This window comes from Temnothorax curvispinosus, unplaced genomic scaffold, assembly GCF_003070985.1.
Source record: "Temnothorax curvispinosus isolate PA1 unplaced genomic scaffold, ASM307098v1 QBEX01012990.1, whole genome shotgun sequence".
NCBI classification, from domain to species: domain Eukaryota; kingdom Metazoa; phylum Arthropoda; class Insecta; order Hymenoptera; family Formicidae; genus Temnothorax; species Temnothorax curvispinosus.
In genome coordinates this window covers 832,104-852,193 of record NW_020222770.1, presented here as the reverse complement: position 1 = coordinate 852,193, position 20,090 = coordinate 832,104, and the positions used below count along the sequence as shown (strand labels likewise).

The following is a 20,090-nucleotide window of genomic DNA, read 5'->3' as shown; positions in this document are numbered from 1 at the left end:
TGTGTGTGTATAAATTATTATTATATAGTGTTATATACACTTTCTTAAGAAATTTCCTAAATTACAATATACATAGAAAATTCCGTTTCTATGATTTCTTAAAGTAACAAGTTTTTACAAAAGCATGTTAAGATAAACTAATGGGCGACAGTAAAGCTAATCGAAGTGATGCGTATATAACTGTGCTGTGCAACCTGTCCTCTATCACTCGTTCCTCGTTCCACTGACCCACTGCACTTCGGCCTCTGTTATGTTGTACATGGTATTTAACTTAGTGCACAAGTATATACAGGATATTTCACTGCTATCAGCTTTCTTATAGAATTATTTGACGATAATGTACATTGATTTTTTTCGTAAAAGAAAGAATTAATAAGAATTTTACCAAAGATTTTATATGACAAAAGATTGTCAATATCTTGGTCATTACAACTTTTGTCATCAGTTAAAGGCAATTTTTAATAGATCTTAATCGATTTGTTATTAATTATACTGTATTATTAATCTTTTGACTCACATAAATTCAGTATGGATATTATCGTTACAGAACTCATGTTTGTTAAAGGGCAAATATTGATGTTGATTTGTTGTCTTAAAATACCCGTGTACCCATTATCCAGGGCATCATTTTCTGGTGTTTAAAGCATTAAAATATTTAAAGTTATTTTTAAAAGTTTAACATTTATATTCATAAGATACACGCAGAATGTATGCGGAATAACGAACATGTATTCTGATGTCCAACGTTTAAACGATCTAATAACGGTGTTTTATTAATTTATAATCGTGTAATTACTACTCTTGACGAAATACTGAAATTTAATTAGCAATACTATGGACACGCCTTGACAAACTACGAAGTTAAAATTGTAAATTGCAATGATTAGAATCATGCTTCTAGGAGTTCAATCTTGCTGTTATTTGATATTATTTGGCATTAAGATTTCTGAAAAAATGTGAAAGGTATTCATTATCTAGTAATAGAGATATATATCATCACATTTCATGTTTTACGAAAGTAAAAGTAATATAGTGAAATTAAAATGTGTTAAATATATTCAAAGTTCCAGGAAATGTTATCACATATATTATCTACACATCTCTTTTTATCAATCTACAAGAGGAGAAAATGTCTAATTAAATTTTTATGAAGAAAAAGTAAAAGTGAATTAAAGGATCTAAATATTTTCATTGAAATAAGCAGCAATAATTGAAAGACATTGCGTACCCTTTCAGTACTATTTTGAAATTTCCAGTGATTGCATATAGCCTACAATGTTGAGCAATCGTAAGTCAGAATAAGATCTAATATGATAAGAGATGTTTCAAACTTTCTCCGAACTATCAATTTTTTAGAAAATTTAAGGCGCATTTGTTTAAAAAAAATATATAATTTATAAAATCTTTTATATTGCGTTACTCATTTTATAATTAAAGACATGTTAACAAAGACATTCTAACAACTTTTTTGAGTTGAAAGAAAAAACATGGACTCTGAAATAAACATCGTTATAAGATTCATCGTAAACGTTCGAACGTCAGAAACAGATTAATCAATATCTAGAATATGACGTGATAATAATAAAAAGTTTAATGAGATTACGTGCAAAAAAACGAGGCACTTAATCAGACACTTTTTATTGGCGCGGCTTCACAAGGATTGAACGTGGAACATGGCAAGAGCTATCGCGACCCTAATCGCCTGCGCGCTATACAGCACGAATCACCGCGAATCTAACGATCAGCAAACTAACTCTCTCTCTGGTTTAGTTTATCAAGATAACAAGAATATTTCGACTATGTAACGAGAATTGGCTGGTCGACCTTGTACGCAACTTTAATTATGCATGCTCTTTAAATGGTGAGAGTTGCGGTTTGATACGCGGCGACTCTCACTTTGATACCTGTTATTCGTGAACGATAAATCGTTGATATAAGGTGATCGCATTGCTTTTCATCAGAAGGAAGAAAACATATTGTTTCAACACGGAAGCGCGCATTAATAACTTGACATTAAAACTTATTGTCTTTCGTGCTAAAATATTCAATATCAAAAAATTAAATAAAAACAAGAATTATATAAGTTAATGTTTTTTTTAACTTTTTAAAAATTCTATTATTAGAAAGTTTATAGTTAAATGCAATTAACATATAATTTTTATAACAATTTGTGTTCTCATTTTATATACATGTATAATATCAAAAGTAATTTAAATTTAACTTATATTCAAAATATCAGTGGACAGAAAAATAATTGCACAATCAATTTTCAACAAAAATTTGTGAATAAATTATCTGTTGTTATAGTAAATCAACTGTTAGCGGCATATAATTTTAATATACTTTATGAAAATGAGAAGTAACAAATAAATTTAAATAAATTAAAATATCTTCAAAGCACCCGGTATATACTTCAATGATTCTCACCGTGAAGAAACTGTTTGTCACATATCTACACCGTATTCCTCTGACGATCAACGTGACTTGCGCATTCAAGCGATAACATTATTAGCAGAATACCTCATAAAGATCAATTAACGCTAAATCGACTACCTTTTCAGATAATAACTAATTAAGGAAAGTGTCGAGTGAACAATGGCAATTTACTACTCATGCTGTAATATTGTTCCGGTCTGGTTGCCAGCACGAGTCCGCAAGCATCTAATAACGTATTATCATTAGACGCGGTAGAAAATTGCAGCCAAGAATCGTGGTTTAGAACGGATTAATCGGATTACGCAAGAATAAACCTTGTCGTTGCTCAACATTTACGTTTCAAGATTAAGTTCAAATAATTAATACTTCAGATGCATTAAATGAGCATTATATAAAGATAGAAATAGAAAAGATGTAGAAATTCCCGAGCGCAACAAGGTTTCGCTTTAAATGTAAAACTTATTACAGCAGTTTTTTTTTGTTGAATAAAAGTTACTCACCATGCCTAAGCTTTCCCTTCCTGGAGATTAGCAGGGACAGCGGCTTCGGCACCTTTTCGGTACAAATATTGTCACTGTCGTCATTTCTCACACCGAAAAGGGCGTTTCTGCCGACTTTCATGTACTGCCTGCCGATCGCCTTCGGGGACCTCGTCCCGAACAGAGATGCAATGAACTTCATCTTCGTTGTACGATTTGACTCACGTTGTAAAGGAAAATAATCTCCTTTCGTTGGTCGATAAAACAATCGATTTTTCACTCAATTGTAACGCTAATAAGACACCAACTGATCCGAATCAATCACATTACTTTAGCCGTGAACTATACGTTTCTTATAAATAATGTTTGTCGAGCAAGTTCTTTGTTTCGATCGCACTTTTATTCGCACTGGAGTGCTCGATAGTCTTCGAACAGTCAATTACCGACGAACTGATGGACGAGACCGTCCGATCATCAGCCGAATGAAAGTTGAATAAAAAAAGATTAGATAATCCGCTAGACACCGACTAACCAACTATATGTTTTAATTGGCGGCTGTAAGCACGTTGACCCAGAATGAGTGTTGCGTATGCAGGAGATCATCATCAGCATCGTTATCATCATCATCATCATAATCATTATCATCTACCGTCACTGCACTGGGCATTGTTCTCGCGGTGAGCGCGCATCTGCGTCATCATTATCGTTGTCGTTATCATCAGGCTACTGCCTCGTCCTCCTGTCCTCCGCCGCCGTCGTCGTCGTCGTGTCGATAGCGGTTTCGACAGGTACCACCACACCACGTGTTCCTTACGTTCGTATTACGCACTGCACTTTCACACCTGGTCCAGGTAAGAGACGCACGTTCCCCCAGCTTCACTTTCACTCCTCGCAGTCCCGCCGTTGGACACTCATTCTTGGGTTTTGCCTGAAATGCAAAACGAAATCGAAATTAAAAAGGGAAAGGAAAAGGCGAAAAAGAAGACTGGTCGGACCGATCGCGAAGGAAAAGTACGACGAGGAGCAAGTCAGCGTTGCGTCTTTCGATGACTCGTCGGACACGCATTACGCAAATGTGAAGTATGCATATTTATGCAAAAATTATTTTTGGCGCAACGCATGCGTGTCAATATTATAGTTACTCGGTCAAAGCTACAGGAAAATTAATATTTTTGCTCAAGCAATATTATTATTATAACTTTTAACTATAGCCCTTTTTGCGAATAGTGACGTAAAAATCAATATTCCATATAGTTATGCGACAAGATTGGAATTATTTCTTTGAACTATGTGTAAAACCATTATTTATATATTTTAAACTTTGTCCTAAATGTGTGTTGTGTTTTATATTCTATCCAGCATACTATTTTATATTTTATATTTATTATATTATATCTTATATTTTATGTTTTAAAAATATTATTTTTTAACATATTTTTTTCGATAAATTTTATAAATTTGAATAATGTCAACGTGCAAACTATAATTTCAAGCATTCATTACACGACAATGAGATACAATGGTGTCAATATGAAGTAAATTTTGTGTAAATGAATATTAATTGACAAGAAAAAGAATTTATTTTGCTTGCATTCTATATGTATTGCAAAAAAGTCGACCGACAATAACAAAGATTGTAGAATGAGACAAACACCGCGGAAATACATACAAATAAGTGGAATCCTATAGAAGAGAAAGGAGCAGAATGATTATTATTTTCATAACAATTTTAAACGTATATTTAATGTACAGACGGCGTTATTAATGCCTTCATAACTGAAAATAGTCGCGTCCGAATCAAATAATAGGTGGGCACATCGCGTCTAATTATTTGTGCATATCATTGTTGGTTCTTGAAGAAATTGTTATCTTTCGGTTTCTCGGGAGCAGTCAGTTTGGCAACTAAGGAGTATGCGGAAGGAAGGTTAAACTATGAAGGATCGTTCTAAGATATAAGGAAATAAGAAAAGAAATACAAGGACATATTAATTATTTCAATTTAAATAATTATTACGCGATAAATCCATAAATATATAATTACATATGAGAAGGCATTAATAACGCCGTCTGTACATTTGATATACCTACAATCAATCTGAACGCAACTGTTTAACTATTCACATTTGAACTACATTAACTATCCTAAAAAATTATCCTTTCCGCTCCAAGCTAATATTAATAATCTACATACATGATAATTCTCTGACGATATTACGATACAGTTGTAAATGTTGTACTTAGGAAATACTATATAAATTGGAAATATGAAACAATCGTACATAATTATTGTATCATAATACATCTACATTTGCCAAATCATTAAATTTTATTAAAGCTTTCTACAAAAGAGCCATTATTTAATCCATTTATGTAAGATCTTTCATATATTCTGTAATATATCTCTTAATATATCCTATAAGAAAAGAAATAAATAACGAATTTTTTGCGAGAGATTAATTTTGGATAGATAGAATTTAAAATTTAATTAAAAAATTACATAAAATTTATATAATGAAATTTAACAAAAGTAGTTCTTAAATTCACCGCATTGGCTGCGTGAATACATATTATTGATAAATTTATTGAAACATTATGAGACACTAGATAGAATTTATTTCTTAAAACGACAATATCGGACAGTAAACGATATACTTCAGTTTAAGATTATAACGGTTAATTATTCTGCGACACATAAATGCCACGTTACATCGAATCATATCTGCTGAAACCGTCAATTAAGCAATTATATTGCTGACGCACGCAATTGTCGTAAATGCCATCGTTTTATTCATTATGATTGTTTTATTTAGAAAACACACATCCATAATCGACCGATTGCCGCAGTAATAGTAATTAGAACAGATTAAAAGAACTACGTCAATATTGCAAAAAAATTTTTGCAATAACAAGTTAATCGTAATATGTAAATACATATTTTTGCAAATACGTAATATCTCGGGAATATCTAGAAATATGCACTATATACGTCGTATAGAATAACTTTTCGTTATTTTGCTCATTAAAATGTTGCATAACTTAACTTTTTTAAAAGATTCAAGTCAATAATTAAATTATTAATCGCTCCAAGGATTCGTCTGATGTTTCGTCAAAACCAGATTTGTTGCACGGTATCGAAAAAAATATCTTTTTGCAAATTGATGTGACCTAGGATCATTAATATGTAATTTGAATAGGCGAATCGTTAATGAGAACATAAATGTAAAATATTCCACCGTGTTCGTTTTTGTACGATTTCAGACAAACCAGCGAAAATAGATTTAAAAAAAAACGGTGGAAAGAAACGTTGAATATAAATTTATCTTTTAACAGCATATGTTGCAAATACAAAAAGTTTGTCTTAATCTAAATTCTTAAACAAAAAGTTTAAGAATTTTTCGTAAGAATAAACGGAAACGAAAGTACATTCAGTACATCACGATGCTCATCGATAATTTAATATCTAAAAATATTTATATTACACTTTTAGATTTCAATATTTTATACTTTTTTTATTGGTTTTCGCTTGTTTTATCATTTATGTTTGCTATATATTTTTTCAAGCAAGGAAACGAACTAGTATAACGATTATTTTAAAAGAGAAAGCTAGAATAATATCTGAAAATCCGGCTATATCACCTACTCATTCTTTTTTTCTCTTTATTGGACAAAAAAAAGACAGATTATTTTTTAATTCATTTATTTTATAATTTCGATATTTTAAATAAAATTGATAATTAATATTAACTTTTTTTCTATCAACTTTGCAAGTTAGAATGTTGAAAAAAATCACAGGCGTGACTATATTGTGAAATAAAGTTATGTTCCTTGGGGGTATAATTAAAACGTCATTAGCTTTAAAAATCGACAACCTGATTTCGCGCACTACTTTCTCTGTACAGATTCTTAAGCTAATATTAAATTTGTTTTTTTCTCAGGAAAAAAAAAACGAATTTAATATTTGCTTAAGAAAAATTTGATTGAATGTTCTTCCTTATACTACAGGCTCCTAATTTTTAATTATATAGATTATTTTGACTACGAAAATGTAAACGTAAAACGTGAAGAAAGAATTCTCAGAGAAACAAAGGCATTCGTTTAAAACTGTCGAAACGACAGACATACGTAAAAATTCATTAGCGCATACGTCTTAAATTTCTTCGACAAGTGATTCTTACAGTAAATATGATGACGCAGGTGTAACCGTCATCGTAAATAAGAAGAACTAAAGAAGCTTCCAAGAATGGGCAGTGATTTCTCAAAATGCACCAAGACAGCAGATGTTGACATTAGCAAATATTTCTTTATTAACTTGACATTGAAACAGTTTATTTCTTTCTCGCAGTTATCTTTCACAAAATGAGCCATATGTTATAATGATGTTATCAGATGACATTTTTGATATAAAACGAGCGAACGTTACAAAGACGCCTAAATTACAACGTCGTTTGCTAAACTCGATAAATTAAGGGAGAGTTGCGTTGAATTGCTTCAAGGCCTCCAAAGGTGGTTAATGGTCACGTCTGCTGTAGACGCGAATTGCGCTGGAGCGTTTCGGCGGCGGCGGCGTTCGCATAAATCTGCCGTTCTTTCTCTCTTTCTCTTTAGGATCGTATATACGCGCGCGCACCTTACGCGCGGAAAATGATATACGCGCGAGCGCAACTTAACCGCGGGGACTTTCTGTCTCGGTGTCTACAAGGGCGATCGAGAACGGGATTTTCGCGCCACTGTCTCTTATTGCTTAATGCGCTCTTACAAAAACCTGCGCATTATTCAGCTGGTATTGCCGCTTTCGCAGTTCAGCGAAAACATTGCCAGTAATGGTCCGGTAAGTTTCGATTGTATCTATGTAGCTTTACCTCTATATTATACCGTAATTTTTATTTCTACTACAATCGGCATTGTGTCGCGAGTAAAGATGAACATGGAGAATATAGGACAATGTAACTTTCATTTGAAGAACTCGCTGTTATAAATAAATATACTGAGCAGAAAGAGACGCGCTCCAACAATTTTACACGAATCATACAAGAAAGAGGCGGAATTCGTTCCGTTAAATTCAAACACGATGCGCTTCTTTTTTTTCATTACTGCTTAACATACCGTCACGTCTGTCACGTGTAACCGACAATTGCACGGCAAAACAGCGATACTCTGCGGCGACAGGCGTTTTGCGGTTTGTAAGTAGCTGATTAAGCCTTACGTTTCCGCCTAGGACGTAATTACGTGCCGGCGTATGTGCTAGTGTTAATTGTCGATCTCGTTATCAATCCTACCTGATATTCAACATTGAACTCTACCATCGATGTGACTTTCGATCAAGGAGCAAGAAACAAGATAGTATCTCATTAAGTGTTACACAGGAGAATGTTTAGCATCTATTTCTAGAAAGTGAAACGAGCGGAATTTCTAGTGTTAGCAAAAGGTTCATTGAACGTTTGGGGAACGCCCATGGCGTGCGAACTCCCAATCTTCCGTGAGCTTTCCACCGGGTTAAGGTTCCAACCTTCGTATAGATTAGATTTATCGAACGTGTAATAGCGGTATGTGAACGGTTCTCGCTCGGGGACGTGTTATTACGAAAGCTTCGTTTTCACGCAGATTTTCTATATGTATCGAACGTGCACTCAATATATCTGCGACTAAGCGACTATTATAATTTTCTTACTTCCGTTACACACCGCTTCTGCCACATTGATCTTTTGCAACCGGGATAAAAATTTCTTCTTCCTTTTGTGCCTACCGGTAGCAGTGTGTCGTTCTCCTTTCCCACCTTTCTTTTCCTTTCTCTTTGTCGGACTTATTTCCAATCTTTTCATTATCAGTAAATAATGGTAATGACCTCAAACACGACGACAATGATCGTTCCGACTGTGTGATAGCGAGAAGGAAGTCTGATAGCTGCCTTTCCACTCGCGAATGCAGGCAGGGATATAGAAACATGCATGACACACGCTTCCGTCTGTTATTGCGCGCGGACGTTAAAACTAGATCAAGCTTTCACGATCTCCCGGAGGCATTACCGAAAGAAGTGAAACCACCCGTGGGGTGATGCGTATAGATGCCACGATCACCGCTCTGTTACGCCAAACTTGCTCGACCGAGCATGTAACGAAACAATCGATAGCAGTCCGACATATTGTAAGACTTTCGCCAGAAGATCGAGGAAACGCAATCTGACATCCGTAAATTATTATTGTTGCTTTACAGCAAACGTCCTTGCCCGGTTTAAAACAGTTACGTAACGACGCTTGTCGTTACGCGCTGCCTTCGTATATATCTTCGACCTCTTGGCATTTCAAGAACTCTCATCCTTATTGTACAAAATTTCACTCTTATAATACTTTATCTTTTATAAATAGTTTTATCTATATATTTAATATTTTTCTTTGATTTATTCTCGATTTTCCAGCTTAATCCATAAATTTATGTAAAATTTATTTGCGGCATACAGTTAACAGCAATAATTCATCTTTATCATTAATTACTTACCTCAGAAGAGCAATAGATTAATTAACGATACATCCTCGTGACATTAAATATTTTCCACACATTATTACATACGTTATTTTTTTACGAATATTATTGGACGAGACTACGCGGACTAAATTATAGCATAGAAAAGCAATGAAAATATGTTTTTACATATTTTGTATCGTTTTTACATATGTTTTTACATATCTTGTATCGCTCTGCGTTTTTTGTGTTCTTCTTTCATAAGAAAAAATGTCATTTGCATCATAAATTGCTCATTTGTATATATTTATAGAAACATTAATATAAGTTTATAAATATTAATAATGCAAAGATTATGCTTCGATATCACACGGTTAGCCTGCGAGATATCTTGCCCCTTTTAATATTTTTACATTTTGTATCCATAAAACTATGAGATAAAATATATCAGAAAAATCTCAGTTTTATACTAGACAAAAAATTGTAATTAAAAAAAAACTTTGCAAAGAAATTGCTTTACAATATATAAAATCAAAATGCATTAAAATTAAATTCGTGATATTTTAATTCACGTTATCTATTGCTTCGATTTTTCAAACAATATAATATAAACCTTTGTCTTTTAGTAATTTAATCGTAATTGAGAAGTATTTCCTGGTTATATATAATTAAGGTTCGATTTAATTAGATCATTATTTTATGAATAATATTACCGAGCATTAATTGCGGTCGATAATGCCGCTTTAGAAGAACGAACAAATGTTCTTTGTCTTATCAATTATCAACGTATCAATTAGGAGCTTAATAAGGATTACTATTCAAATTGCTATTCAGCATAATGCATAATGCCTTTTTAGAAGTTTAATAAACAAAGATTCCATAAATTGGTGTTTTTATTAAATTTTTAATGTGCTAATGTTTGTTTGAAATATAACTGTTTTAAATATACTTATTTGCTTTAGAGATATATATTAATATTTTTAACAAACATGTAAAAGTTCTATCAAAGTTTTTCAATGCTGATAAGATTTACTTATGTCACTTACTCTTTTCGGCATATTTAACGCTAATCACACGGTAAAAACACCAGCATGAGTATATCTATTGACGTTACGTACTTTGTAAAGACGTCACTTCGAAGAAGTTAAAAGAACATAGCGTCTCGTTTTCTCAGAAAATGTATTTCTTTGTTCGTAAAAATTTTTAAACATTAAAACACTTCATGTATTAACGTATTCATTTTACGCATCTTTTCATTTTACCGCATATTCTTATTAAGGTATTGATAATCGCCCGACACGTTTTTTTAAATTTACGCCGTATATTACACGTAATGAAAATTGGCGTAGGCGGGAATGGATTTGTTGCGAAAAATTGAGTAAAAATTACACAGTAATCCGACACGTGTGCGCGTAAGCTTTACCTTGCCGACGTTGAATTACTTTCTCGAGGTTTCTTCGAATTTCGAAATGATCCATACCGACCGTATTATCTTAAGCAATATTCTTGAAAAGAGTGACGGCCACTGCGAAGAGGGACTTTCCAATTCTTGTATTACGGCGTGAAAAACACCTGCGATAATTAAATGTCAGTAATCCCTGCTCGCGCCGCGTCGGCCGAAACGTCGCGTATCGAATTGCGAATGCAGCAAGTCACTGAAACTGCAGATACCCTTTTATCGGATGGACTTTTGCTATTTTAAACGTGTTAATCAATGAATTGCTCGACTATATGATAACAATTATATCAACAAACAAGATTCGCGGCCGAATAACTTGCCGGGAGATTCACCGGATTCCTAAGTTACGCTCGTTCGCCGCGCAGATAATGACATAGCAAAACGACACGTATGAGCAATGCAAGGTAAAGAGGAAAATAACGATTACTCGTTCCGCATTGCCGAACAGTCCGACGAAGAAGAGTACTTTAACCGTTTTTGCGTTACCGCAAAATATAGCGATATCGAATTCAACGGACTCGAATGTTTCAAAATGTCTAACAAATTCAAATTCAAAAATAATACGCGCGTCCGAATTACTCGCGCGCGATCGTGATATGAATTGGAAATACCGTGCTAGATTAAAAAAAAAATTTTCTCTAATCAGCGGAGGACGTTTAGGAATTTACAGTCAATTTTTGGTGAATAATTACAACTCTCGAAACTTTTGATACTAAATTTTCACAACTCAATTAATATACTATGTTTCTTAACATTTCTGAAGGAGACAGACTCAACAGCAACAATACATGATAAAAATTTTATCTATACTCATAATTTTGGCAGTATCTCCTCGATAATATGTTTTCTTATGATAGTATGATATCATTAAACTGCAAATAAGTGCAAATTCTAACAAGAAAATGAAATGAGAATATCCTTAATATATTAAGGCGCGCATGCAAGCGACAGAAATATCATTGAAAAGATATAGTTTAGTGAAAAACTGTCTTGCATAAATATTTATATATCGTTAAAAGAATCATTACACAACAATTTTAATTAATAAGTGAGTGGTAAAGGTAAAAAATTCCATTCTCTACGTTAAAATATGCACCACCAATGATTCGGATGCGTAGATTAGATTGTTCTTAAAAAGAGATACAATTTATTCTCGCAAAAAATCCTACATATATTCGGAATTCCTCAGTTAATATCAAGTTTTTAACTAATAAAAAGTAACGACTTGCAAATTTACAAATTATATCCATGAACGAGCATAATATATTTTCTAGAAGACCTCGATGCTGTAGGTAAGAAATAAATCGAAAGATCATATATTTTAGAATTTAGATTTTAAAGAAAATTCCCAAAAGATCTTCTTCTGTCTAAATGATGTGATATATATTGATGTAGATGAAACACTGATAACCCGATAACCTGAAAACTATCAATAACCTGAAAACTGTCGATGAAGTTTCTATTCTCCAAGGACTTGTTTCCGCGACGCTTCTATATAAGTGGTACACGAGAAATCGGTCAGTGTCTAAGCCGCAGGAGCTGTTAACGTTTAAGTAATACGCTTAATTTAAATATCATGTTAATAATTAATCTTCTTAACGGACGATAAATCATACATCGCGAGGAAGATTTCTCGATACATTATGCGTAATTGTTATGGCTAATTTGTCCGCTGCGGGCGTAAGTATGTCGAGTTATATGTATCCAGGTCACATCATTGAGATTTTATTGCGTTACATAAAATTACACATATTTTACGTATCTCCAATTATAATCCGAGGATTAGATAACCTTGTTTAAAGAAGGCAATAAATGCATAATGACTTTGTGCATATATAAAACTTTATTTTCTTATGTTTTTTTTTAAATAAATTCTTTATCATCTTACTTTCTCTATAGAGAAAGAGAGAGAGAGATTTTACTTTCAAAACTTTTTTACGGATGCTAGATTTTTATCTTAGATTTTTTTATTGATACACACGTTTCTTAATATCTATTGAATTAAATTAATTCCTCTTTAAGACTGATAAAATTTATAAATTTTGTAATTTCAATAAATGCTAAAAAAAAAGCCTCATTAATTGTGAGGTTTTGTGAAATTCGCTAAAACGCAAGATACAAATCAATATAAGTTAACCGATATTGCAATATATAATTGTATATAAATGTAGATATATAATTACTCAGATTGGCACAGACGGATAACACTCATCGGAAAGGAGATAACCCCGCAAAAGAAGATACTCTTAGCAAATAAACTCATTACGCGATAATTACTGCTTTATCGCAATCTTTAGAGTTTTTAAGATATTTAACAAAATTAGTTAAAAAATGAAGATTTATTAATTTCTTACTTCTGTTTCCCTCTTTTATTTTTCCCAGTAATTTGAAAAAATTATTAGCAGTTTTATTTTCCAATCCTTTCAGTAGCACATCCAAAAGATCGATTTCAACTTCTCTTTTGTTGCAAACGCAATATATTAACCTTTTATTTCCTTTGTTGCACTTATTTCCTAGGTCACTTCGATCTCGCTGTGGATTTTCCAATGCGTGCAATACGGCATTACCCGACCGTGTTCTTGGGCCACATTCTTCGTCGCTTTCAGATGACAAATTATTCATATTTACTTACATAATACCAGCCCAATCGTCGTTCTCGCTGTTTTCGTCCTCGATGTCGTCGTCGTTGTTGGATGTTCCTCGAGTGCACGCACAACCGGGTTCATTAACTGACCAGTAAAATCCTTCTTTATGTAACTCACGGGGCTCTCCGAGAAGGGGAGTAGGAAGAACGGCGAAAGAAATAGCCAGACAGATTTCTCTATTTTGCTATCAGATTTGACTTATTCGTCTTGACCTCCATGCAAAATTCCGTTATATGTTCTGTCGATCTTTCCAAAAGCCTGACGTTCAACTAAGGATAATTGAAATCCGCCGAATATCGAAATCGACGTAGGATTTCGTAACTCCCTCCGTCTTTCTCGACACGGCGACTTTGCCAGATCGGAGGATGTCAAAAAGTCCAAGATCGATTGATCAGAGCATTTGGCGATTTATCCGAAGGTGATCCGTAAACTGTCGAAAATTCGCGGTAATCATAATAATTCGTTAAGTTCACTTTCCGTAGACAGTCACAAGATTCGTGGCAATTATTTTTTCTTTCTCATTGATGAAAATGAGGCGTTTCTGCGGTGGCCAGCATCGATCACAGTATAGATCGCAATTACACTCGGCGCGCGAAGATCACTCGTTGGGTCTTCGCGAATAAATCCTGGCGGGCGGTCGCAAGTCCCCTTTTTAATTCGCTACTCGTCAATATAGACAAGAGAGAGAAAAGAAGAAGAAGAAGAAGAGAAGACAGAGAAAGAGAGAATAGCGGATTATCTGACCGAGGGAGAGAATGGGGAGGATAGAAAGAGAGAGAGAGAGAGAGAGAGAGAGAGAGAGAGAGAACGAAGAAAAAGATGAGAAATAGATGAAGAGAGGAGAGGAAGACGAGAAATCGAGAATAAAGACAATACCCGACGTGACGTTTGGTTGTACGCGCGCGGTCCACGATCTGTCGAATAGCGAGCGAGGAGATAGTGCGATGTAGTGCCGCCGCTAGGAGAGACCACCAGGTGCCCACCAGGTACCCACCGAGTGCCCATCGAGAGTCGGTGGTAGGGAAACGCGTCGGAACTCGGATAGCAAATGTGTGTGCGAATCGCCGCCGCCGCCGGTTCCGCCGATTTCGCGAAGAAACGTCGATGCATTTAAAAAAAATTAACGCGTTTCGAGATTTTTCTGTGCCGAGATACCTAGCTCAAAACAATTCGTAATAACACCGTGATATTGGATTACGACAATTTTCCGCATATTGCTCCGATAACATTGAACCTTAAATTCAATTTCTGAATTATTATAATCAATGTAATGGTTCACTGGTTCGTGAAATTAAGATTAATTTTAATTGAAAGATAATTGTCTCGTTGTGATATAAACGTGTCATTCCTATAATCATCTTCACTTGATTATATTGGCGAACAAACATGGCTGGGAGATAACATTGAAAAGTGCACATCGAAGCGCACATTTTTAAAATTATTCGAAGCATGGTCCACTAGTTTATACAGGTTTCTATCATTCAGGATTAATTTAAACTAGAAAATAACCGTCTTATTAATTAGGGCAATATTATTCCTATATAATCATTTTTATGAGACTAGATTGGTGAATGCTTTTTCACAAAATAATTAATTTATATGCCACTTGTTATTAATGTAAAATAAAATAAAAATTGATCAACATCTTTTTTTAATTTGACATATTTTTATTTGATAAATATTTGTGTCTGTAAATATTTCACGTGAAATGATTTCCGATTGCCGTGCTCAGAGCTGAGCCTACAATGCTAAGAGCGCGCCGATTTCCTCTGCACCGTGCGTGCTGCTATGCATACCCCACTGATCGCTGCTTCTCTTACCATTTCGTCTGTTAGCGATAGATCCCGCGCTATTTCCTACTTACGTGAGTATCACGCTGCATGCGATACTTTCACAGCGAATCGTAGGTATCATCTCTATTTCAACTCCTCGCTTCTTGCTGCTCCATCAGCCCTACACGAAATCGGTCATTAAAATCAATTCCTTGTCGCAATGTGATCGTACAGATGTGATCGTGATGCTGCAAGAGCCCGCAAGAAAAGCGGAAATAATACACGCTTCGTATGTACCGCGAGTCTTGCGATTATAGTTTTCAAGGGGACTGAAACGACCGCCGCGTGATTCTAGGATTAAGGGCCGCCGAGTGAAAACCGCAAGAATGCAAATGAAGGCAGACAAGCTGTTCCAGAAAAAAAAACCCGTGACGTAATCTCGTAATCTTGCATTAAACGTTACGTTAAGATATTAAAAATTATCTACGCGTCGCGCTCAATGTCAAAACGAGCTGAGAATACAGAGACAAGTATCCCGTCCGAGTTAAATGTGGAGTTGGAACGTCTGAAAGAAGTCATCCCAAGTATATACCATGAGAAAAGGTCAGAGGTGCACTTCCGCAAACACATGATGTATATCGTGTTGCGCGCAACGAGAAGCGATGACGAAATAATAGTTTTGTAAAACATGTTGTTCGTTTCTAGGAAACGCATACTAAGAATAAAATCTACCTTAGAGCACATGGATCGATGATAGCTTCCCGAAAACGCTTTCGACAAGACAATTTTTATTTAAAAAATTTTCTTGTTAATTAAAAACATCTTAAAACAATTGAAAGTTATTTGAATGTTTATGTTAAACATCACTGAATGTTTAACAAAATGTTATATGAATATTTAGTTTATATATATTAGGTATTATAATAAAATAAAAACAATTAGCAAAAAAAATCGTCATCAGCTACGATCGTTGAGGATTAAAAGCAAATTTTTTAAATCATTTGCACAAACGACGAGTAAATTATTTGATTATTGAGAGAGACAATACGGTCGGTCGTAACAATGAATTATTCTCTGTCATATCGCTCTAATGATAAATTAGCAATTCAAAATCTTGACGATATTATTTGAACGACTCCAAGGATCATAGCATCATTTTCCTTGACGTAGATCAACAAGAAGTTGATATCCGCTTGAAATTTAAATTATAATGACGATGACGTCGCGCATCAAATAGTTCATAAATCTATCTTACATGCATCAAATACGAAACGCATAAAGTATTTTATTATGTACGGAGTGATCTCGCATAAATGAGATAAATTGATCTGTGTAATTGGAGAGGTCGCAAATGAAATTTTTTGTAAACAATATTTTACATAAACAGATTAAAATTATTATTATGCCAATAATTTCTAAACAATTAAATCAGACTTTGTAGCGTGTAAGATTTTATTTAAAAAAATTGTGTCTTAGATATGTTAATCAATTCTAAATTAATTAATGCATAAAACCAGTTTTTAACATTTACAATAATAAAATTAAGTCTGTTTTGATTGTAATTCCGTTGGTGTAATCAAATCGATTAAATCGATGCTATATACTTTTAATATTAAAAATTAGATTATATTTAAGGAAGTTGTGTACACAGAAAAAAAAGAATATTCTTGATTTGAAAATATATCTTTAGTTTCAAGATATAGATTGTTTCGTATATAAGCAAGATCACTGTAATCTCTTCTAAGAATTTCAACTTTTTTATTTCAACATATTTTTCTTGGTTGAACTATATAATAAACTTTATTCAAACAAGTTTTCTTCGTTTAACGCAATATAATCTCATTTCAAGATTTCTATGTTGAAACTAGAGATATATTTTCTAATTAAAAATATTATTTTTTTGTGTACGAGTAAAAAATAGCTAATGAAAAAAATTACCTAATGCAATTATTAAAACAGTAGTAATATTTTATAAATCACTTTAATTTTTTTTTATTTACACATATCATATACGATATATGTATACATTACAATTTATCTGATTTAAAAAGGAAAGCTATAAAATAAGTTTGAAATTATTAATTCATTTATTTACCGCAATGTTTATTTACAATGGATTCACATGCATGCTTCTTGTATATTATTAATTGTTAATTAAGATAGGAATAGCCGTCTAGCGTATTTCCACAAGAATTTCACTTATCTGACATTAATAAATATTAAAAAATATTAAATATTAAAATATTACAAAAAATCTGCAGCTTAATTTCTCTGGATTGTGAAAAAGATATCGTTTATAGATACTACGTTTATAAATATATAAGTATTATATAGATAATTGAAGAAAGCTAATATAACCGATTGTTGATAACGTCACAGTAACCCGAAGGGCATAAAATTGCGATATTACCGATATCTGATTAAAGGCTAGTTAAATTTTCGTGATCATCAATGGGACTCCGCAGACCCAGAAATAGTAAAAAAATGTTGCTATTATCAAATATTGATGCTCTTGTCAATGACAATATAGTTGCCTAAGGACAAAACTCTTGTCAGCTTCTGAGAGAGACCATCCCGGCCTTTTTCGTGAAACCGTCGAAAGTCGAAGGCCCCTGTATACTACCGCCAGTATACATCCATTTTCGAAATTGGTAGCCACTATATAATAACGTAGCCACGTTCATTTTCCAACACTGCCGATAAAACATGCATTTGCAGATGTAGCACGGACGCGCACCAAAATGACTCGAAAAGAGAAAAAGTGAGAGAGGGAGAGAGAGAGAGGGCTATTAGATATTTAACATATAATATAAATATATAAAATAAATTAATTGTTATCGATACATATAAGATGTATAAATATTAAACTGATCCTCAACCAATTACAATCCAAAATATTAATTATATCTTACATGTATCGATAAATATTAACTTATTTTAAATATTTATACATATTATTATATGTTAAATATAATCTAATAGTCCTCTCTCCCTCTTTCACTTTTACACTTCCCAGCGAGAAATAACCCATCAAAATCATGATTTCGACGTTGATTAGACATCGATTCGATGGGTCATTTCTCGCTGGGTTCCCAGACAGCACAATGTAAAAAATGGGGACATAAGACGTCTTTTAGACCGAGTCCAGACATAAGTACATGTATCGTATCATGATATTTTCTTATTAAAATACGGATGTTGGTTATAATTATATGATAACCCACCCTTACAGAAATTTAATACTGTAAGTGATTATTTGGCTAGTGATTAATTACTTATTTAAGTATTAAAAGTACTGTTTTTAATGATTTTAATACTCAAAATAAGTAATTAATTACTAGCCAAATAATCACTTACACTCAGTATTAAATTTCTATAAGGGCTAGGCCTTGTATTCGTATCCCGTAATTTATAGATTGAAAACAATGAAAACAAGGCCCTGGGTTATCATTATAACCAACATATTCGTATTTTAATAAGAAAATATTATGATACGATACATATATGTCTAGACCTGGCCTAAAAGACGTCTTATGTTCCGATTTTGGACATTGTGCTGTCGGAGTTATTTCAAATAAAAGATATATGTATCTCCTATCAATTTAAAAATCCAAATACGAGACAATAGGCCTTTATGGAAAATTTTGTAAGCAAAACAAATATAATATTTGGGGAACAAGCAACAGAGAATGTTTTATAATTGTTAAGTATCTTGACGACGACGGTTTGTCGTCTTTTATGGTATGTGCGCGATCACCGCGCTGTAAAAACGATCGCGAAGAAATTTTTACAAACAATACAATTTAATGTTAATTTTCAACAAAGTAGAGATTAGGAGGAACAAAAAAGCACATACAAATAAATTTGAAACATTTGTAAACGTAACGAATTACGTGTCTGTTTTTGAACGAAAAACGGAATTGTATTCGCAAACGCACTTTTGAGCTCATTAATTCGCACTCATCTCGACGTTCATATATACGCATTTTGGAGCAATTAGCTCGCTCCCTCTCGTTCACGATCGCGACAAGCAAAGTGAGAACGCCACACGCGCGATTATTCTCTTTAATTACTCAATAGATTATTAATTCCCGTGCTTAATGAGAGGTTCGAGCTATTCACCGAAGCGTCTTTCCACGCGATTCACTCATTCGAAGTAGAAATCGAAACGGAGGCAAGAGACGCGAATTCCGAGATTATCGCGTCTCGCTGCGACACGCGCGGGACAACGATTCTGCTAAGATTCGGATGTATCGCACTTCGAATCATTTATTTCTCATGCACAATGATAACTCACCGATCACGCCACATTGCAAGGAGACCCGTCAAATCACAACCGAGAAAGGCGGAAGGGTGATACGTACCGGCGCCGGCGTCCAAGACGGCATTCGTTCATTTCGGCCATCCCACTCAGTGCAATCGACACGAGAAGAAACAGAATAATTCGGCGTACATTCAGCTTGCAACACACACATTCTGTAACCGGAGGATTTCTTTTCATTCGCGAGAAAGAAATTACTTACACGAGCGACAACGTTTCGCCGCGCCGCGACTCGTATACCGATGACGTTCAACGAGTAACGTATTACTTGCGGGAGCCCCCGAATCCGGCCGATCGGATTCGGCGGGGGCGGTGGAGGGCCTCTATAGGTCGACCCGTTTCTACCGAACAAACTTTTAGTTAAAACCTAAGATAAGAGCTAATATTTAATTTATAATTAACTAAGAAAATGCGAAGTCCATATAAAATGCATTTTTAATTGCAATAACATTCGGTACAAAGCAGGACGGCCTTTAAAAATATTGCTCATACCTTTTCTTTGATATACTATAGTACCGGATT

The 20,090-nt window shown here is 33.9% G+C and overlaps 1 protein-coding gene across 2 annotated transcripts in view; it reads right to left on the bottom strand.

Annotated features, from left to right (window-relative positions):
* The window catches only part of LOC112462973 (scavenger receptor class B member 1), a 36,259-nt gene extending 21,842 nt beyond the window's left edge, over positions 1 to 14,417 (bottom strand). Inside the window, exons 1-2 of one of the 2 annotated variants that reach the window (XM_025029079.1) lie at positions 13,463 to 14,417; positions 2,937 to 3,843 (exon numbers count right to left, since the gene is read on the bottom strand). In XM_025029079.1, the coding sequence (XP_024884847.1) occupies positions 2,937 to 3,117 (181 nt within the window). In that variant the 5' untranslated portion in view covers positions 3,118 to 3,843; positions 13,463 to 14,417. Of the gene's footprint in view, positions 1 to 2,936; positions 3,844 to 13,462 lie in introns of those variants that run through there. The other variant, XM_025029080.1, reaches the window with a different exon arrangement.
* Between the last annotated feature and the right edge of the window lie 5,673 nt (positions 14,418 to 20,090).